Consider the following 23,243-nt stretch of genomic DNA (forward strand, 5'->3'; position numbering starts at 1 on the left):
GGAATTAAGAATCTAATGATGACTGTGTATCCATTGTCGATTGTCAGAAAAACCTATCTGGTTCACTAATGTCCTTTAGGGAAGGAAACTGCCATCCTTATCTGGTCTGGTCTACGTGTGACTCCAGACCCACAGCAATGTGGTTGACTCTGAACTGTCCTCTAGACAATTAGGGATGGGCAATAAGTGCTGCCTAGCCAGTGATGCCCTCATCCCATGATGAATAAAGAAAATCTGCCGTCCTTACCCAGTCTGGCCAACACATGACTCCAGGCCCACTGCAACTCGTAGCTGCCCTCTGAAATGAACTGCCTAGCAAGCTGCTTAGTTCAAGGGCAATTAATGATGGGCAACAAAATGCAAGATGCCCATCACACCAAATCCATCTCAACTGACCAGGACTGTGGACTGGGACACTGGTCTCTCCCTCCTTGAATCGTACGGACCCGACCCTGCACAATTAATTGGATCATAGCTGGATCATATTGAAATAAAACAACACTCCTGACAGAGGTCTGTTTACTAAACTAAGGGAAGATTTCACATTAATTGCCACATTGTCTGCATATAGAAATAACAAACAACATTATTTAGATAATTAAATGATATTTGGCAAACGACCAGGGTCAACATTTCTAGATGCACGCTATTCCCTGAAGAAAATGAAATAATAATATATTTTCCGTTGACTCCTGCCTGTTAATTAACCTGCAAAGTACTTCATCTCTCCCTTTCAAAGACCTGCATTAATATACGAGCATGCCAATGATTTAAGAAGTCTGCTGTGGCTCCTGAGAGGGTTACCAAGTGTAATTTTGGATGATTTACAAGAATTTGGGTTCAAGCACAGACCAGCGTGATGTACACAGGCCCTCTCAAATTTGCTGGCTTGGCTGGTCAGTGACAAGGCACCAAGGGGGTCAGATCAGTTCTTACTTTCTCTAAGGGGGTTGGAGGTAGGATTTACCATAACGACAACAATGAGGGGGGACTGCAGTCACAGGGAATGGAGAGACAGCACAGTCTGAGCTTGAGCTGTTTGGTGCAGAATAGGTTCAGCGGAGATTTGAAAGTGACAGGTCAAGGTAACATGTAGCTGGAGAATTAGAGGGACACAAATTTTAAGACAATTGGCATAAGACATATTAGGGGAAGAGTTGTGACCTGGACTGTCCTGCCTGGGGGGATTTGTCAGCCTGCATTGTCTCCTTTTATTAAACAACACCCATGATGTACCTTCTCCAGCAGCTGTCGGAGTTGCTTACTGCGTGCATCCCGCGAGCACATACTCCGCTGGGCCACTACTGCACAGACGCACTTCCCATCTGGATCCTGGGCGGAACTGTAGATTTCCCAGCCTTCCTCGGGACTTGGGAAAAGAGTCTGCAGAGGTTGAGAGAAAATGAATAAGGTGTCAGCAGCCGGAGGCAAAATCGGAATGAGCACAGTCATGAGCAGTTCAAAAAAGTGACCGTGAGGCTGAGGTGTCACCCAATCCCATCCCAAATACCTGCCAACTTGGCTCACTGTAGTGTGGGTTCAAGATCTACATACAGTCTGCTGTGGCTTACCTCTGTGTTCAAGTCTCACGGACACCTCAGTTGAGGAGAAATGGCTTCATCCAGAGAGTCGTGAGCCTGTGGAATGCTCTCCCACAGAAAGTGGTTGAGGCCAAAACATGAAATGTTTTCAAAAAGGAGTTAGGTATATTTCTTGAGGGATCAAAGGGAATGGGGAGAGAGTGGGAACAGGGGACTGAGTCGGATAATCAGCCATGATCCTATTGAATGGCGGAGCAGTACTGAAGGGCCGAATAGCCTGCTCCTGTACCTTTTCTCCTATGTTTAAGCGCATAGTTGAGGCTGAGCTTCCCAATGGAGTGTTGCGCCTCTCTTAGAAGCTCTGTCTTTCAGATGAGATGTTACACCAGCAACTTTTCTACTCACTAAACCCAACAATGAACCAGCCAATTCTTTACAGGGACCTGGCCAATGTTTATCCTCAATCAACATTAAAACAGATGATTCTGTCGTCCTTACAGTTTCTGTTTGTCTGAGCTTACAAAACCAGATTTCCTACATTCGAACAGTCCCTACAGACTGAAAGTAATTCAATGTCTGTGAAGCACTTTGGGAATGCCTGAGATCAGTTGAGGCACTATATAAATGCAGAAACTTCCCTTCTGAATGTCACAATATTGAAATAAAGTACAGTCAACCTGCAAAAGGACTTTTAACCCTAGGATGAGGCATAAATGTACAAACTTTGTAGTCACAGGTTTGATAATGGAATCACTAATTAGCAGTCTGTGGATCTGGTTGGAGTTAGTAAGTGAAACCATCAACTTGGGACCACTGATTTGCCAAGAGACATGGTCAGGTTTTCTCTGCTTTCCTTGTCTTTCACCCTCTGCGCATACACCTCGTGATCTGCTTTCTCTCACCGTCTCTCAGCAACCGGAAGGCAAAAGACATGAAGGTGCCTATCGGGAAACTCTGACCCTAGAAAGCTGCTGTTTGAGACTTCACAAAATGTGCCCACAGCAAAACGCGCTTCGATAGATGTGTCAAATTCAACACAAAACATAATGGAAATGGTATAAGTACAATGGCACTGCTCTTTCAAGGGGGCATGTTACAAAAAATCTGTCCCTTTAACAGGAGGTGAATATATTAGCTCTATCCCATTAAAGGAAGCATAAGACATTAATGTTACTCCTTTAGAATAAGACAGCAGCAACATCCTTAACAACAGCAACACCAAACTTGAGAGGAGACAAAATATGGTCCCATTAAAGGAGAGATATTATTCTCTTAGAGTAACAGAGATATACAGCATGGAGACAGACCCTTTGGTCCAACACATCCACGCCGATCAGATATCCTAAATTAATCTAGTCTCATTTGCCTTTATTTGACCCATATCCCTCTAAACTCTTCCTATTCATATACACACCCAGATGCCTTTTAAATGACATAATTATACTAGCCTCCACCAATTCCTCTGGCAGCTCATTCCAAATATGCACCACCCTCTGCGTGAAAAAATTGCCCCTTATGTCCCTGTTCAATCTTTCCCCTCTCACCTTAAACCTATGCCCTCTAATTTTGGAGACCCCAATCCGAGAAAAAATACCTTGGCTATTCACCCTATCCATGTCCATCATGATTTTATAAACCTCTATACCCCTCAGCCTTCGATGCTCCAAAGAAAATAGCCCCAGCTTATTCAGCCTCTCCCTATAGCTCAAAGCGTCCAACCCCAGCAACATCCTTGTAAATCTTTTCTGCACCCTTTCAAGTTTCACAACATGCTTCCTATAGCAGGGAGACTCAGGAAACGTTAAGTTGTTGCAGAATTACCAGAACTGCAATAGTACAGCAGCTTTTGTTCCTGTATTGGACACAGTTAGGTGCCATGAAGAAAACTGAAAGTATTTTCCACTTCCTTGAGTACATCATCTTAACCATCCAGCATTTTCCAAATGAGTCAGAGGTCAGTGAAAACAACAATTGGATTTGAAATTGATTTTTTTCTAAATAAGCAGTGTGAAGTCTGAGTTTTGTAAAGCATTCTTGTGAAGATCCTTTATCTGTTGGAATGTAAAGACTTCTAACAATTCACTTTTATTGAACAGTGGCCTTTCATTGTTCTAGCGCAACATAGCTTCTAGCCTCAATCTCACTGCAGTGCCTGTAAAACATGAGAATTGCCAGTACTGTTTCACACAGCAGACAGTCCCCTCAACTCTCAGAGAGTGAATTACCAACTGAGGAGCAGTTCTGTGACATAGGAGTTGGACTGAAGGTGGACCTCCACAGCTGGAAAGAGTCTGCAAACTGATGGACCATCTACTCTAGAATTCAATCGAATTTCAAAGGTGACTGTGCACTGAGTTCACCGACTGCATCACCCTCTCTTCCAGAGTTATATGAGGAAACATTTATTGTAAATGCAGTGAGTTGTGACCTGGAGCTTGTGTCTGCAAGGGTGGTAACAGATTCAATAGTAACTTCCAAAAGGGTAAAGGCTGAGATAAATTGGTTTTTAAACTCTCAGGGAATCAAAGGATATGAGCAGCAAAGCCTAAGATTAGTCATAATCATATTGAATAGCAGACCAGGTTTCTGTTTCTTATGTTTTTAATGGAACTAGATGAATGCTTCAAAGGGGGAAACTTTTAGGTCTCTGGAGAAAGAGCTAGGTAAAGTGAGATTAATTGGAAAGCTCTTTCTAAGAGCCAGTACAGGCACAATGGACTGCATGGTCTCCTTGATGACTTACATTTTTGATCTGCTCTTTGTGTTAGTCGTTTGCTTTCTGGTGTTGCAATCGACACACAATCCCCGATCTCCCAACGCTGTTAACAGGCTCTCCATTTGACTTGTGCAGCACAGCGGGGAGGCAAATTGCAAGAGATGTAAGCAGCTGGAGTGATGAAAACAGGAGAGAACCGGAACAGGAGAGAGAGGGCACTGCTTGTTATCTTCTGGTGCCGGACAGTTAATGAGCACAGAGAGTTTCTGTAGGTGTCAGTTTTACAGCCTAAGTCCATGTGTCACAAACCCATCAAGACTGTTAGTGACAACAGCTGGTCTATATTCAAACCTCTTGGCCTATCCTGAATCTTAATGAAAACCATTTTAGGCATGAATCACTGGATGGCACTCCTCACTCTGAGTCAGACGATGGTGGGTTCAAGTCCCATTCCAGAGGTTGGAGTACAAGATCTGAGCTGCTACTCTCAGTGCAGTACTGAGCTAGTGCTGCACTATCAGAGGTGCTATCTTTCAGATGTTAAGGGAGGATGTGAGGCATCATTTTGAAGGCAAGAGGAATAGATCTTCCCAGTATCTTATTTAATACATTCTTCAATATCATCAAACAATGGGTTAGTTCAACACTATCTGTGAGAGATTGCTGTGTGTATATTTAGATGCTGGGTCACTCAACTAGAAGCCTGTGACAAATTTAAAATAATGAATTCAGTGAATCAGAAATAAAGGCAAAATTCACCCGAGTCTTACTCCCTCATTAGCAAGAGATGTCTGGAGGTGGTTTAATCTGAGGATCACTATACTTCAGGCAAGGGGAGATGTTGAGAAGTAGAATCTTTCACAGTAATCTCAGCCTATGTGAAAATTGAACACATGCCGTTGATATCACTCTGCATTGCAAACAAGCTGTCCAACCAACCAAGCTAACCAATGCCCTACTACAAATATACAACTAAAGAATTTCCATAAAATCATCTGGTTCATTAATATCCTCTCAGGAAGGAAATCTACCGTCTTCTTCTGGTCTGGCCTACATGTGACTCTGGACTTACAGTTACATTATGGACTCATGACTGTCCTCTGAAACAGCCCCAGAGACACTCAATTGCTCTTGAGAAGGTGGCTCACCAGCTCCTTCCCAAAGCAATAAATATTAATCTTATCAGTGGCATGCACACCCTGTAATGGAAATTGGAAGTGTTTTTTTTTAACCTTGGAGATGCTGAAGCTCTATATTCAGTGGTACAGTACTGGGTTTAAAGTCTTACATTATATGGAAGGCAGTTTTGCTGATGAGTAGGACATAGTCAGAAGTCACATGACACCAGGTTATAGTTCAACAGGTTTATTTAAAATCACAAGCTTTCGAAGCACTGCTCCTTTGCCAGGTGAAGTGCAGGACATTGGGTTTGAAGCATGCCAGGGTCAAACAGAGTGCTAAGATTTTGTATGATCCAGCAATATGATCCAATGTTCAGTGAATAAATAGGGAGCTAAGATCTAGATGAGACATAAAGTGATAGATTTGTTCACTGTAACATCCAGTTAGAGGAAAGAACTCCACTGTATTATCAGTGTACAAACACTGTTCTCCCCTGTTCCCCAAGTCTACCAGTCCAACTGACTGAAACTCCCTCGATCTCGTTAACAAGGTTTAATGAATTTGAGTTACTGCAGTATGGTACAGGTAGCTGCTGTGTATAATGCAATCTACTCCTTTTAATTGCACCACTACATTCTTAATTACGGTCAGTGGTATCCACATCCCATGTATGAATAAATACAGAGAAAGTGGTGGTGGTGGGGGTGCTCCATAACCCAGTGGCATAATCTTATAATTAGATCTAGGTTGTTCTGTGGTAATTTCAGGAAGTATTTATTCACATAACTCTCCATCAAAGATCTGTAGCTTCCAGATAGAGGAGTGGGTATGTGGAAATATTCAAAATTGCGATCGATAGATCTCAATTGATTGATAGATTGATAGGGTTACAGAACCACAGCAGAGAAAAAGGATCCTTAACTATGAGGATATTATTAAGTTGGAGAGGATTCAGAAAAGATTTATCAGGATGTTGCCAGGAATGGAGGGTTTGAGTCATAAGGAGAGGCTGGATAGGCTGGGACTTTTTTCACTGGAGAGTAGGAGGCTGAGGGGTGACCTTATAGAGGTTTATAATTATGAGGGGCATAAATAAGGTGACTAGGAAAGGTCTTTTTCCCAAGGTAGGGGAATTCAAAACTAGAAACCATTTTTTTAAGGTGAAATGAGAAAGATTTGAAAGGGACTTGAGGGGCAGCTTTTTTCACACAGAGGCTGGTCCGTATGTGGAATGAACTGCCAGAGGAAGTAGTAGACGCAGGTTCGGTTACAACATTTAAAAGACATTTGAATAGATACATGAACAGGAAAAGTTTAGAGGGATATGGGCCAAACGCAGGCAAATGGGACTAGTTCAGTTTGGGAAACTTAGTCGGCATGAACGAGTTGGACTAGAGGGGCTGTTTCTGTGCTTATGGCTCTATGATTCTATGACTGTATGAGGTAGTCATAGTCCATTGAGCATGACCTGAGATGGTGGTCTCCGATTTCCAAGATGCAAGTCTGGATGAGCGAGTGGCAAGCTGAAGTTGCTCTAGCTTTCATTCGGGAATTGTCACCAACTGGTTTCTATCTGGCAGTTGGGAGAATAGGAAACAGCACATCCATTAGGTGAGTTTGGGTAAAAATGGCAACGGAAATGAATGCAAACAGACCTCTTGCCACTCAATAGTGAGATTCTCGTCTCACAGTTCTATGCTTGGTTGAAGAATTGGTTGTTTTTCTCTGGTAGCAAGAATCACATTTCTGCCGATCTCCCCCTATTTTCCCAACTGGATCACCAATTAGCTCCATGGGTCCAGGGCTGGGAAAATTCCACCCAGCATGCTGTGATGGTCTGGACTGCACATCTGGAAGGAAATTGGATATCCACATGAAAACGAAACAAGAAGTGCAGGGCTATGGGGAAAGAAAGGAAGATAATTAGGCAGCTATGTCAAAGAGGTGGGACAATGAGTGCCAGGATCACAATAGTGCTGGCTGACTGTCAGGTGCATCTCTAGACTTATTACTGCACCCTGCGGCACTTAGCTCTGAGAAAGAGTTACACTCAACATTTTAACCAATCTTATCCCTGTCTGGATGTTATTAGCCCAGTTCTGGATTTCTTGCAATCTCTGCTTTTCCTGCTAATTTTCACATATTTGCTGCTTTCCACTGGTCTCTCAGCACTTTAGAATTGCACTTCTCTGTATATCATACAGGAAAAGAGATAGGTTGTGATAAACTGTGCAGTATCAGTTTACATATAAGGACATAAACAAATGTATTAACTTGTTTAGTTTGTCACGAAGGAAATTCTCATGATAGACATGCGTTAATATCACAAAATAAGATCAATTATGGAGACAGCCAATGTTCCATTCAATACACTCGCTTGTTAATCAGTCAATGAAATTCCGTTTACAACAGTGAAAACATGAGAAAATCATTTGAAACTACATGGAAGACAATGACAGGGTGTCATAGGGACATTATGATTAGAATACATTTATTAAGCTGTCTAACTCAATCCCTGGTTAATACAAAACCATTGCTCTTGCCAATTAGTCTGAATAGGCTAGACAGCACCAAGGAAACAGCACAGGAGAACTGACTGCAGTGAGTACTGGCACTCAAAGGATTTCTTAACAGGGATAAACTTACTTGGTACGTATGTTAGCAGAAGGTGCTTGTACATGTCCATTTGGTAAGAGATTTCAGCTGTTTATGCCTAGTTCATTTGACACATAGTCAGAACAGAATGGCTCAGATTTGAACACTGGTCTGCTGTTCACCATTGCTTTAATGTTTTTTGAGACTTTTTTTTCAGCAGTGGATTTTTTTAAAGCTTTCTGTTTGTCCATTTCCTCTAGCCCACTTGAAACTCAACTCATGCAGAGATCTGATTCGTTAGTTGATGATCAACCCCGCTCACCTCAACACCGCTCCCGAGTGGCCATCCCTCAAGAGAGAACCTAAAATAAATGCGCAGGAGGCCATTCACCCCACCGAACAAGGGACAGCTCATTGCAAGACCTCTCCAGTTAGTTACACATGCACCCCTCCATTACTCTTTCCATATGGCCCTGCAATGTTTTTCTGCTCAGTGGTGTGTTGTAGTAATGCCACTGGAGGCTTGGGGAATATAAATTCAATTCATAAATCTGGAATTGAAAGCTAGTCTCAGTGATGGTGCCCGTGACAACTATAACCAATTGTTGTAAGTACCCCAATCTGGTTCACTCATGTCCTTTCGGGAGAGAAATCTAATGTCCTTACCCAGCCTGGTCTACATGTGACTTCAGATCCACAGCAATGGTGTTGGCTACTAACTTCCCTCTGAAATAGCTTAGTAAGGCACTCTGCTCAAGGTCAATTAGAGATGGGCAACAAATGAGTAACACCCACATCCCATGAAAGAGTAAAGGAAAACAGCAAGTTACAAATCACTGCATGAAAACAATGTTGTCCACTCCACCAATCAGCTTAAATCTGTGTCCTCTGGTGACAGAACCTCGTGCCTGCTAAAACAATAAATCCTTCACAGTTTGGTCAAAGATTCTCAATGTTCATCACCTCTAATAAAACCTCCCCAAAACTTCATCACACCAGTTTCACTCTTCTTTTCCTTGGTCACAGTGGGCTTTGGATAAACAAATGGTCAAGAATGGGTGTTTGTTGACCCATTCGGCCATGTATGATATTCCAATTAAACTCAATGCTAAGCCTGCCCTCTCTATTTTCCAAAGTGGGTCAAAATAGAGCTCAGCAACAGGAAATTGGCCTTCTTTTTACCCTCATTCATGCCAGCTGTAACGTCACGTTGCCTCAAGATCAGCCAAATTATTACGGAGCGTAGACAAACTTGACACCTTCCACCTCTGCCCCAATCAGGTGTGCCTGAACTTCCCAACGAAGTTGCTTAAAACAAGACTGCTGGAAATTGAATAACTGACGCTGATGGAAATATTCAGCGGGTCTGGTGATCGAGTTTAATGATAACCTTGCTGAAGAATCACAGACATCTTATAGCACAGAAAGAGGCCATTCAGCCCATCATGTCTGCTCAAACAAACATCATTACCTAACTCCAGTCTCAGACTTTACCCCGCACCCTCTCCCCATACCGTTGCACATTATTTTTATTCAAAAAAAAATCATCCAATGCCCATCCTGAATGCCTCTCAATTGAACTTGCCTCCACCAAATGCCCAGGCAGTACATTTCAGATCCTAACTACTCACTGTGTAGAAAGACTGTGCAGTTTTGGTCTCCTAGTCAGCGATTGAGGGAGTCCAGTAAAGGTTCACCAGAACAATCCCCAGGACGGCACGACTGACGTATGAGGGAAGACCGGATTGACTGGGCTTGTACTCACTGGAATTTCGAAGAATGAGGGGGGATCTCATAGAACCACATAAAATCCTGATGGGACTGGACAAGCGAGATGTGGGAGGAATGTTCCCGATGTTGGGGAAGTCCAGACCTAGGATTTACAATCTAAGAATAAGGGGTAAGCCATTCAGGTCTGACATAAGGAAGAATTTCTTCACTCAGAGAGTTGTGAACCTATGGAACTCTGTCCCACAGAAAGCTGTTGGGGCCAGGTCGTTAGATAGATTCAAGGGGGAGCTGGATGTGGCCCTTGTGTCTAAAGGGTTATGGAGAGAAAGCGGGAGTGAATCTGTATGATCAACCATGATCATATTGAATGGTGGTGCAGTCTCGAAGGGCCGAATGGCCGACTCCTGCATGTATTCTCCATGTTTATATGTTTTTTTCTCTCATATCACACTTACTTATTTTGCAAATCACTTTAAACCTCTGCTGTCAATTTGTTTTCCATTTTTGTTTTGCTGCTTTAATTGTTATTTCTGCATTCTCTTACTCTGTCCGTAGACATTGATTCAGCCTTCACATCTCTGACAGATCTTCATACTTGTCCTTCGTCACCATCACCCTTTGCTCCCATTCTCACTTGCTCAAAATATAATTACATTTCTAACTTGACTGAGTTCTGAAAGCTCAGAGACCTGAAACATAAACTCTGTTTCTCTCTCTGCAGATGCTGCCACACCTGAGTAGTCTCACCAGCATTTTCTGTTTTTTACCGCCACTGGAATTATTGGAGGAGAAAGTGTTGAGTTTCCTAATAGCTTCTGAGATCTCTCCACTTCTCAAGGTTTGCACATCCTGGATTTCAATCTCCCTGTTGTTGGCTGTGTAATCTGCTTTTAAAAGGGTACATAGAGGCATAACATCATGGAAATGGACCTTTCTGCTAGCTCATCCATGCTGACCAGGTTTCCTAAATCAGTCTCATTTGACTGCATTTGGCCCATATCCATCTAAACCTTTTCTACATGTGTACCTGTCCAAATGTCTTTTAAATGTCATAACTGTACTCGCCTCTATCACTTCCTCTGGCAATCTATACACAATGTTGTGACTCTTGCTGACAGTCTGCTGTGGGTTTGTGAGGTCATCATTGTTTAAAGATGTTACTCTATGTCCTAAAACTATGACCTCTTGTTCTAGATTGCCCGACATGGGGAAATGAACAAGAATTTAACAGATCTGTTGGCTGAAGGTCCTTGAGTACCTGAATCTTCAACTCTCCTTCCCCCTTCCTCCCATATCCTCAGACCCTTCTGTCCCCCATCAATGGCACAGAATCCTAGGCTGTTTGGCCTTTTCTCATGGTTGCCTGCATGCCCCAAGTTTGGATGCATCTTCCTGCCCTGTTGCCAGGCACACAGGCAAAGACTGACTCAACACTTCCCTGATAATTACAGGAGATATAAAGAATGACCTGACACCAGCTTTGTTCGCCTGAGCCAGAAGGTGAAGGGCTTGGGGGATATTATCCAGGCTAACACTTAAGTGCCAGCAGTGAAGGGTGCTGCACAGTCAGGGTTGCTAGTCAAATGGTTGCTTAATCTTGGATGGTGTCAAGCTTCTTGGGTTTGGCTGGAGCTGTGCTCACCCAGGCAAGTGGGCAGTACTCCATCCCATTACTTCTGCCTTGTGGGAAGTTGGAGTATAAGTACAATTTGGTGCTTGGTGGACATTAACAAACCCATGGAAACTCTCGGATGCAGCTGCCACTGACATCATCGTTGAAAGAACATTGCCTGAGCAGATTGTTGGGCTATCCATCTTTCTCGCTGCCTGGAGGAGTTGAATCATCTGGCACAATCACTGGCAAATAAACAGTGATGTCCACACAGCATTTTGTCAGCTGTTCAGCATTTTGGCACATCCTGCCTCTCTTATTGATTGCCTACCTGATCGACCTGAAAAAAAAATTTCCACAAAGAAAAACTTCTCAGTGAGAGAAAGCTGTCAATTCTGAGCAAGTGAGGTTCCGCACATCAAAGGCTGTCTATCTGACTGTTGAGCCATGGAAACTTCCAATATTCCCTGCTTTCTGATAAATCAGGAAGGAGGAAAGAAGACAACAGAACAAGAAACAAAACAATTGACTGAGAGAATTCAGCGTGCCGACCAGCTAATCAATGAGAGGTCAGAAGCATCCAAGGTGGATGAGGATTAAACAGACAGATCAGAATTGTCCTAATTCTGTAGCTATTGATTGCAAAGTAAATATGACTGGTGAATAATAAGGAGCTCACAAAAATGTCTGCAGAAGAGACTTACAGAAAAGTATGTTTTGAACCCAAAGTTATTCCATCGATTGCAATGTGAGCTGTGACTCGTGGGAAGCATTTTTGCTCCTTGAGTCTACAGCCTGAGATTTTACATCCCACTCAGGAGACCCACTTAATGGTGAGATCCTGGGAGTACTGTTCAATGAAGAGACTTTGGGGTGCAGGTTCATTGTTCCTTGAAAGTGGAGTTGCAGTTAGACAGGGTGATGAAGAAGGCGGTTGGTACGCTTGCCTTTATTGGTCAGTGCATTGAGTATAGGAGTTGGGAGGTCATTTTGCAGCTGGACAGGACATTGGGATTAGGTCATTTTTGGAATACTGCATTCAGTTCTGGTCTCCTTGCTACAGGAAAGCTGTGGTTAAACTTGAAAGGGTTCAGAAAGGATTTACAAGAATGTTGCTGGGGTTGGAGGGTTTGAGCTACAGGGAGAGGCTGAATAGGCTGGGGCTATTTTCCCTGGAGCATCGGAGGCTAAGGGGTGACCTTATAGATGTTTATAAAATCATGAGGGGCATGGATAAGGTGAATAGGCAAGGTCTTTTCCCCAGGGTGGGGGAGTCCAAAACCAGAGGGCGTAGGTTTAAGGTGAGAGGGGAAAAGATATAAAAGGGACCTAAGGGACAAATTTTTCCCACAGATGGTGGTGCGGGTATAGAATGAACTGCCAGAGGAAGTAGTGGAGGCTATTACAATTACAACATTTAAAAGGCATCTGGATTAGTACATGAATAGGAAGGGTTTAGAGACATATGGGCCAAATGCTGGAAAATTGAACGAGAATAATTTAGGATATCTGGTTGGCATGGACAAGTTGGATGGAAGGGTCTATTTCCATGTTGTACAACTCTATGACTCCTTATGAAAAGTCTTGCTTGCAATTATAGTGACAGCACCAATGGGGTATTCCAAGGAGGTTCTTGCTAATATTTGTACACAGTCATGACCTCTGAAGTGAACTATCTCAACACTAATGTTACCTGGGAGCGTTACAAGTTGTCTCTTGTGTTTACTACAGAAATTACTCAAAACAAAACTCCTGCAGTCAAGAGAGACATTTGTCATTCTTGCTCCGTGTGTGTGTTTCCTGCTCTCCTGTTACAAATGAAAGCAGGAAATTCTCCCTGTTTTGCACTTAACCAACATCATCTATAACAATTCCATACATTCCAAGATGCTCCTTGAGTCTTGCTGTGGCCAAAATGGCTACAGTATTCACTGACTCGGGTCCAAATGAATCCATTGATTGAGAAGCACTTTCAGACATCTTGAAGGATATGTGAAGGCTGTACATAAACCTGAGTTTTGTTTTTAATAGGCTCGTTAATAACCCTTTGGTCTCAAAAGCTGCTCACACCGACGAGAACGAAATCAGAAAACCATCATGAGAGGAAAAATGAGGTAGATGCTCATTTCACAGAATCTCAGAATTTTTACGCTTCAGCAAGAGGCCATTCAGCTCATTGTACCTGCTGCAATTCTATGTCTTAATGTCAATCTTCTGCCTTTTCCCCACATCCCTCCACATCATTTAAAGTCATACAATCATACAGCATGGAAACAGACCCTTCGGTCCAGCCAGTCCATGCCAACCATGTTCCCAAACTAAACTAGTCCCACTTGCCTGCACTTGTCCAATACCCCTCCAAACATCTCCTATTCATGAACTTATCCAAATGTCTTTTCAAAGTTGTAACGTACTCGCATCCACCACTTCCTCTGGAAGTTTATTCCACAAAAAAACCTCTCTCTGAGTAAAAAAGTTGCCCCTCTTGTCATTTTTAAATCTTTCTCCTTTCACCTTAAAAATATGCCACCTAGTCTTGAAGTCCCCCAGCACAGGGAAAAGACCCTTGTCATTCACCTTATCTGTACCAGTCATGATTTTAAAAGCGTCTCTAAGGTCACTCCTCAACCTCCTATGCTCCAGTGAAAAATGTCCCAGCCTATCCAGCCTCTCATTATAACTCAAACCTTTCATTCCTGGCAACATCCTGGTAAATCTCTTCTGAACCCTCTCCAGCTTGATAATATCCTTCCTATAATGGGGTGATCAGAACAGGACACAGTATTCCAGAAGTGCCCTTGCCAATGTCTTGCACAACCTCCACATAATGTCCTAACCCCTGTGCTCAAAGGACTGAGTAATGAAGGCAAGCGCGTTTCAGGAAAGGCCTCACTTATAATTCCATTAAACAATCCTTCAGATTGCCTCAACTGAATCCGCCACCACCACATTTCCAGGCCTTTCACAGCTGAACTACCCGCGTCACCCTTGCTTCATTTGCACATCATTTCGAAACTTGCATTGTGCGTTTCCAGAGCATCACTGGGTAGGCATGTTGGAGCCTGTTTGGTTTGTAGACCTGATCAGAGAATGAGTGAAACTGTTCTGACTCAGGCAACAACTTTCTACTGGGATAACAAGGTGTAGAGCTGGATGAACACAGCAGGCCAAGCAGCATCAGAGGAGCAGGAAAGCTGACGTTTCCGGTCTAGACCCTTCTTCAGAAAAAAAATCTTAACTTTCTAATGGTGACAGCAGTAAGGTCACCGCGTTAGTAATGCAGAGAATGAGAATAATCCTCTGGGAGACTGGGTTTAAATGCTGGCCGGTGGAATTCAACTTCTATTCACAAAATCTGGCCTTGAAAGCTAGTGCCAGTAATGGTGACTCCAAAACCATCATGAGTTCTTGTAACAAACCTGCCTGAATGCAACATAATCAGGAAAGCTAATGGAACGCCGGCCTTTATATCTAGAGGAGTGGAGTACAAGGATACAGACATTATACTACAGGTATACAAAACCCTGTTTAGACCCCCACCTGGACTACTTTAAGCAGATCTGAGCACAACATCTCAGGAGGGATATATTGGCCTTGATGGGAGTGTAATACATGTTTACAAGAATGATATCTGGACTAGGGGATTAAGTCATGAGGAGACACTATATAAATTAGGCCTGTGTTCTTTAGAATTTAGAAGGATTGGGATTCTAGAACTAGGGGGCATAGTCTGAATATCAGGACTAAACCATTCAGGAGAGATATTAGGAAGCACTTCTACACACAAGAGGTGGTAGATTTTCGGAACTCTCTTCCACAAAATGGCAGTGGATGCTGGATAAGTTGTTAATTTTAAATCTGAGACAGATACATTTTTGTTAAGCAAAGGTATTTTGCTTATCAGGGTGGCACGGTGGCTCAGTGGTTAGCACTGCTGTCTCACAGCACCAGGGACCCGGGTTCAATTCCAGCCTAGTGTGCAGTTTGCATATTCTCCCCGTGTCTTTGTGGGGGATTCCTTTGGATACTCTGGTTTCCTCCCGCAGTCCAAAGATGTGCAGGTTAGGTGGATTGGCGATGCTAAACTGGCTGTAATGTCCAGGGATGTGCAGGCTAGCCTTGGGAAATGCAGGGTTACAGGAATAGGATAGGGGTGTGGTCTGGGTGGGATGCCCTTCGGAGATGCAGTGTGGACTCAATGGGCCAAATGGCCTGCTTCCACACTGTGGGGATTCCATGATTCGTTGTATTAAGGGATATGAGCCAAAGGTAGGTATATCGAGTTAGGCCACAGATCAGCTAGGATTCATTGAGTGGTGGAACAGCCTCGAGGGGCTGAATGGCCTACTCCTGTTTCTATGTTGCTATGAAATCTATCGTACTTACCTGGTTTGGCCCAGATGTGACTCCAGACCTACAGTGATTCTGAAATGCTTTAATATGCCGCTCAGTTTAAGGGTATTTAGGGGGTGGGCAACAAATACCTTGTCAGTGTTGCCCATAGCTCCTGAAAGAATAAATTTAATTCAGTGGTTTTGAAGCACATTTTCCCCGGCAGTGGCCTTGTAAACAAAGCCATCACCTGGCATGTTACTGGGTTACAGGGATCCAGGGATTACAGGTTTGATCCTTGCTCAGGGCTGCATTTGCCAATGTATGGAAGATCATTAATTGAGGAGCTACACCAGGGCAGAAGTGGTTCCAACTCCTCTCTGTTGGCTAATTGAAGACGAAGCTGGATAAACACATGAGGGCGAGAAGAAAAGAAGTATATGAGGATAGGATGAGATGAGGAGGCGTGTTGTGAAACATAAACACCAGCTGGTACCAGTTGGCTCCAGTGGGCTGTTAAATTCGATGTAATTCTCCTAATAATGAGGGCAGCTGTGCTCAATGCTGTCCAGTCAAGGTATTGCCATAGAAACAGCAGTTTTTTGTATTGCCCTGGCTAATATTTATCTCTCAATTAACACCTGAAAAAGATTATCTAAACATCCATCAACACATTGCTGTTTTGTGGAAGCTTGCTGTGTACAAATTGGCCACCATATTTGCAGCGTCACAGCAATGACTGCATATCAGAAGTACCTCATCTGGATAATCTGATTTGGGATGTCCCGAAAGGCAAATGGCAAAACAAGTGGCACTTGCTCGGATGTGAAGACAGTTGGATGATTGAGTATGACAGGGTTCGTGCTAAACTGTGATGAATATTGTGACTGAATTGCCTCCTGAACTTCCAGCTGAGGATAGACTTGATTTGCAAGTTGGGAGACGAGAGAAGAAAGTCTGAAGAAAGTAGGACTTAGGAGCTGGAATAGGCCATTTGGCCCTTCAAGCTCATTCAACAAGATCATGGCTGATGTGGTTATGGTCTCAGCTGCATGTGTGCAGCCCACCCCCCCCTTTCACCACACCCCCGATAAACCATGACTCACTTGTCTGTCCACACTCAATCTGACTCGGCGTTGAAGATCATAGAATCAAATCAATACAGTACGGAAAGATGTCATTAGGCCCATTGAGCCTGCAATGACTATCCAAAGACCATTCCACCTTGACCCAGGCCTTGACCGTATCCCTACAACCCCGCACCTATCATGGTTAATCCACCTAACCATGCATCCCTGGACACTATGGGGCAATTTTGCACAGCCAGTCTACCTAACCTGCACATCTTTGGACTGGAGGAGAAAACCAGAGCACCTAGAGGAAACCCATACAGACATAGAGAGAATGTGCAAACTCCACACAGACAGTCGCCCGAGGGTGGGATTGACCATGGGTTCCTGGTAATGCAAGGCAGCAATGATAATCATGAACCACTGTGCTACCATGCTGTGAATATATTCATTATGAAAGGCAAACATTAATTTGTCAGTTATGGCAGCAGGGTAAAATACCAGAGCATTAATCAGCTCCCTGAATCATATGGGATGATGTCTCGGTACCCGTAGTGGCCATTTCTATTAAAAAAAAGAGACATTATAGACAACCTCTGAACATCACTTACGATAATGCATTTCACCAGCAAGTCACACTGTCATAAATTAGACATTTACTGGAGACATTACTGCTGCGATCCTTGATTACAGGAATGTCTTGGATATTTCCACATGACTGACATGATGAAGAGCTTCGATGATGTTCATCCAAGCTTAGCAGAGTGAAGACATTGATAGAAAGACCCAGACAATTGGCGGACTTGGAAGAAAAACCTGTCTGCTTCAAATTGAAGAAGCTTCTCTGAGAGCCCAGTGGGATGTACTAGAGATGCCCAACAGGGGGCTGGAAGTAAGTGGGGTGGGGCGGGGGATCGGGTGTATGTTTTGCCCTCGTCTGCCTCATTGATATCCAAGGCGTGCTCTGTACCTTGTCCAAGCCAACGGGGCAACAATCCAGCTGCTTCAAACAGGAGTGTGGCCACTCTGTGATGGAATTGGGAGACTCCATCTGGTCATGCAAGCCCAATGACAATTCTGGGAAGAAAAGGGCACAGATCTTGCCCCGGGCAGACAGTGTCATGCTGTGCCAGGATGCCAGCCACCTAATTTACCATCCCCAAAGCAACTGCTCAAAAAATGCCATCCACTAAACCTTTTCCTGTTTCTGTTTTTTTCTCTCAGGACTTGGAAACCGCTGACTTCCAATCTGATTCCTAGTCCGGGTGCAAGTTGCTCTCCTGCCCTGGTGTGAGTTTATCCAACAACATGTCGCAGCTGCACAAGATATCCCTTAGACAACCTTTGGAGTACTACTTTCAGTTCTGGTCTCCCTGCAATAGGGGAGGTGTTGTGAAACTTGAAAGGGTGCAGAAAAGATTTACAAGGATGTTGCTGAGGTTGGAGGCTTTGAGCTATAGGGAGAGCTAAATAGGCTGGGGCTATTTTCTTTGGAGAGTTGGAGGCTGAGGGGTGACCTTATAGAGGTTTATAAAATCATGAGGGGCATGGATAGGGTGAATAGGCAAGGTCTTTTCCCCTGGGATAGGGGAGTCCAAAGCTAGAGACCATAGTTTTAAGGTGACGGGGAAAGATTTAAAAGGGACATAAGGGGCAACTTTTTCATGCAGAGGGTGGTGCATGTATGGAATGAGCTGCCAGAGGAAGTGGTGGAGGCTGGTACAATTACAACATTTAAAAGCTATCTGGATGGGTACATGATTTGGAAAGGTTTAGTGGGATATGGACCAGGTGCTGGCAAATGGGTCTAGATTTATTTAGGATATCTCGTCAGCATGGACGAGTTGTACCAAAGGCTCTGTTTCTATTCTGTATATCTCTATGACTCAATGTCACATTCCTGTAGAGGTTGTAGTGCACTAGGCCATCCAGAAGCAATTTGCAGAGGTGTAAAGAACAACATTCTGAGGGGTAGCTGGGAGAAGGGTTGGGAGACAAGGAAACCGTAAGGTAGAACTAGGTTTTGAGGAGATAGCAAAAGTAGCAAGCTGAAGGGACATCGAGAGATATGGATCCCGAATTTGGAATAGTATCTCACCAGTGAAGGGACAGCAGAGAGTAGAGAGGAGTATAACACCATAGATATAAGAGGCCCATTGAGACTGCTCCGCTATTCAATGAGCTCGTAGCTAATTGAATAATTCTCAACTTCACTTTCCTGTCTTTTCTACATGACCCTGGAAGAGGAGAGAGCCAAGTTTGCAAATGGTCTATTGCATTGGATGAGACTGTAGAGAAAGGGATGACACCATGGAGGGTGTAATAAGGACAAAGAATTTCAATGTGCTGCTTTCAGAGGATGCCGTTAATGGAGGTTGGTGAACACCAGACCAAAAGTTAATTCAAACATTTTCAGGACAGGATCTGGATGGAGAACTTTGGCATCGGTAAGTCTTTCTCTGCCCCAAACACCCCTTCTTCCCATTTCCATTGGGTGCAACGTTGACCATGGAGCAGGTTAGCGTCAGTGAAGGTGACAGACATGAAGAAGATGGGAATCGGCATTCCAAGCAGGAAGTGGGAGAGAGACATGCTGATATTGTAACGGTGGCCAAATCCATCTTGGCTATGGATACTTTGTTGGATCTGAAGGTCACTCAGGGTTCACTGGGATGCAACAGTCACAAATCCTATTGCAAGCTGACACACTGTGGGATGGGATCAGATGCTCAGGTGCAGAGGTTCTGGCAAGAGAACAACATTGGCTCCCAGCTTATCCGCGAAGGTTTGTTGTACAGTCGGACCGCATATTGGTGATTGAGGAGATGGGAATGGGGACCATCAGCGGTACAAGTGGACTGAATGAAGCAAACTGCTGATCTGGCCAAGAGGTAACACATGGGCAAGGAACAGATGGGGTATGATAGACAGACAAAGGGGAAGGAATGACAGACCAGCATTCCAGTTGCCAATCATCCTCTACTGTATTTACTGTAAGTGCACGAGTGATAGATGGAGTGGGAAGCAAATTGGGCTTGAACACAATTAGCTCCAGCTCACACAAACTGAATGCCAATGGCAAATACAACCATATGCCAGCAAGAAAACAGTTGAGGGTGGCAAGGAGATCATTAGCAAGATGAATTATTATTACATAAGGAAAGATAAATGGTATTAATTTGTATTCTCATTAACATGGATGAGTGATACCTATTATATAGTAAACTTGCTTTAAAACATAGTTGGATCAATTAAATGTTTTCCAGCCATCCTGATGCCAGGAATCAATCCAACTCCCAGTTTCTTGAATGACAGAAAGATTAATTCGTATTTAGATTTTGCTTTATCAGATTGTCAAAGCACAGGAAATGCTTCTCTGTGGTTTAATTATGCAAGATTCATTCAGGTTTGTTATTGTCTTTGATTTACAACTGACTGTGTTAAGTGTGCAGAATGTTCCTCTTGACACAGGGCACCCCTGCCTCAGGCTTGTCATATCCAGACAGCATAATGCAACTGTTTTGGCAACAGCATTTCCAATCTCATTGTGGCTCTTTGAAGAAGGGGAAATATTGGAGAATGGGAGAGGGAAAATCTGACAGAGAGAAAGAGATGGAGAGAAAAATAAATGAAGAGAGAGAAGAAGAAACAGAGAAAGACAGAAAAAAGAGAGACATGGAGAAAGGCAGAAAAATGATACAGAAAGCAAGAAAAAGAGATTGAGAGAAAGTGAAACAGAGAAAGAGAGAAAAGAAGAGTCAAAGAGAGAGAAAAATGTTTGTATTGGAGGAAAGACAACACCAGAAAGAGGGAAAGGCAATATTGAAGAGATCGACACTGACAAGGCAGCGCAGGCATATAAAAAAAACCAAATCTTGGAGAAGATGGACTAGTAAATTGACACTGCTTAGCCTTAGACTAAAAGGCTTTTCTAAAAAATCTCATTATGTAATAAATCACAAGAATTCAATATTTTATATCTTCAAAATAATGTCATTTGGGTAAGATATCAATGCCTCTGAAACCACCATTGCAGTCGGTGAGATTACAAATACTTGGCATAAAACTGCACATTCATGAGGCTGAGATTTGAATGGCAAAATCAAAACAGTATCCAACCTTTCTAAACATAATTATATCAAACATCACTCCTGTAAATATTTACTCAGCTTCATTGTCATCTCTAAGACTTTAAGAACTTCTGCAGTTTTGCTGTCAGGCATTTTTCAATCTATATTTTTGAATAAATCCAGTTTCTCACATCTCAACCCTATCCTTCCGTTCTAAACTCTACAATTTCACATTTAGGACCTGATCCTTTCTTCACTGGTACATCTGACCTGTGAAAGCAGAATCATTTAACTGAACAGATTTTTTTAAAAAAGCTTATAACTTCTAATGAGTCGAGTGGAATGAGGTGAAGAAAATATTAGAGAGAGAGAGGCAACATTCAATACTGGGAGGGACAGAAAGAGAACATTAAATACGAGGAGAGGGAGAGAGAGAGAATATTATATACTGGAGGTGTGGGGGAGAGAGAGAAAAAAGACCCTATATTCTGGGGAAGAGAGGAAAGAAAGAGAACATTGCATACTGGGAGAGAGAGAGAGAAAGTTACATACTGGGAGAGAGAGAGAGAGCATTATATACTGGGAGAGACAGTGAGAGCAAACACTACGTACTGGGAGAGACGGAGACAGAGAAAGAGAAAAGCATTACATACTGGGAGAGAGGGAGAGAGACAGAGAGAAAGTGAGAGAGAGAGAACATTACATACTGGGAGAGAGAGGGAGAGTGAACATTATATACCAGGAGAGAGAGAGGGGAGCAAAACAGTATATTACTTATTGGGGGCAGTGGTGGTTGGGGAGATAGAGAGAGAGAGAACATTACAGACTGGGAGAGAGAGAGACAGACGGAGAGTATATTACATATTGGGACAGAGAGAGAAAAGGTTACACACTGGACACAGAGAATATCTTATATACTGGAAGAGAGAGAGAGAGACAGGGAAACAGTATATTACATACGAGGAGAGAGAGAGAGAAAACATTACATAAACACACAGAGAGGGGGTAAATATTGGAAACGGAAGAAAACAATATTGAGGGAAGAGAAACGCTGAGGGGAAACCTCATAATATGAATAACATAACAAGGAACAAGATAAAACTTTGAGGGAGGGGAGTGAGAAATACTGGAGAAAAAAACTAAAAAGAGGAAACATCAGAGGGCGGGGATTGGAAATGAAGAAGGGAACTGAGAAGAAAGGGAAAGCTGAAGATGGATAAACCCTGCAAAGAACAAAACAAAAAGAAACGAGAGAAACTAAATTTAAAAAAAACTGCGGATGCTGGAAATGAGAAACAAAAACAGAAATTGCTGGAAAAGCTCAGCATCTCTGGCAGCATTTGTGGAGAGAAATCAGAGTTAACGTTTCGGGTCCAATGATCCTTCCTCAGAACTGCAGAAAAGCGGGGTAAAAGCCGGTTAAAAAAATTGTCACCGATCAGTTTGGGTGGGACACCCGAAAGCAGATGCAAACAGGACATCGCCCAGTTTATAACAACACCTTACAGCTCCCTGAAGCATTCTGTTTTAAAGTTAACCTACGTGGAGATTGAAAACCCTGCCGCTGTCTCAACCACCAAGAAACAGATAAAAACAAAAACAAAACCCCTGGGGATTTGCAAACATAAAGAATTCCACTTCTTATATACTGGATGGTCCAGCAACTTTCAGACTGGAAACAAAAATCTTCCTTGCCAGCATCTCTTCACTTAGAATAAATATCCTGAACCCAGTCTGCATTGGAAAGATTGTACGGAGCGTTAAGGAGGAACATTTAAGAGTCCTCTCTAATAATCAAAACGCAAAATAAGACACGGTTATTCCCAGGCGATGGACTTTGAAAGTCCTTTTTTTGGGGGAAAAAAATCTAGAGCAAACATAAGGTGCACACTCACTATTTTTTGGGTGTTCCTTGATGAACTGAGTTTGGTGCCGTTCAGTCCCACCAGGGTGGGTAAAGTCTGCGACATCCAGTTCGTTACCATAGCCATCGTGCTGAGAACAGCTCCGATCTTCAGCAGAGGCACACTCATGTTGAACTCTCCTTCATTCCAGCCCTTCCGCCTTTGCTACTGGACTCTATCGCTCAGACACAGACGCGCGCGCACACGCACACCCACACACACAACACTCGCCAGTGTGGCCCCTCTGTCTGTGCGAGTGTCTGTGTCTGGCTTTGTGTGTGTTTGTGTGTATAGTGGAGACTAGCAGATCCGTCACATCAATCTCAAACCCTTCGGATTTCCTGCATTCCTGTCTAAACAAAATCAGCCCTCAAAACCACACCACACATCTCTCTCTCTCACACACATACACACACCCACACAGATAGACAGACCCTGACGTCAGCTTGAGCAAAGAAAAGTAGGGAGAGAGGGAGGGAGAGAGATGAGATCTGTTGGGGAAGGAGGATGTATTTAACGCTTTAAATTCTGGGCAACATCTGCGCACACA

General features: G+C 43.3%; 1 protein-coding gene across 2 annotated transcripts in view; it reads right to left on the minus strand.

Moving 5' to 3' along the window:
* olfm2a (olfactomedin 2a) overlaps window positions 1-23,164 on the minus strand; it is a 132,626-nt gene extending 109,462 nt beyond the window's left edge. Inside the window, exons 1-2 of one of the 2 annotated variants that reach the window (XM_048618112.1) lie at window positions 22,685-23,164; window positions 1,237-1,383 (exon numbers count right to left, since the gene is read on the minus strand). In XM_048618112.1, coding sequence (XP_048474069.1) covers window positions 1,237-1,383; window positions 22,685-22,822 — 285 coding nt within the window. In that variant the 5' untranslated portion in view covers window positions 22,823-23,164. The remainder of the gene's footprint in view (window positions 1-1,236; window positions 1,384-22,684) is intronic. The other variant, XM_020529143.2, reaches the window with a different exon arrangement.
* Between the last annotated feature and the right edge of the window lie 79 nt (window positions 23,165-23,243).

This window comes from Rhincodon typus, chromosome 38 (genome assembly GCF_021869965.1).
Source record: "Rhincodon typus isolate 14 chromosome 38, sRhiTyp1.1, whole genome shotgun sequence".
In the NCBI taxonomy this organism is placed as follows: Eukaryota; Metazoa; Chordata; class Chondrichthyes; order Orectolobiformes; family Rhincodontidae; genus Rhincodon; species Rhincodon typus.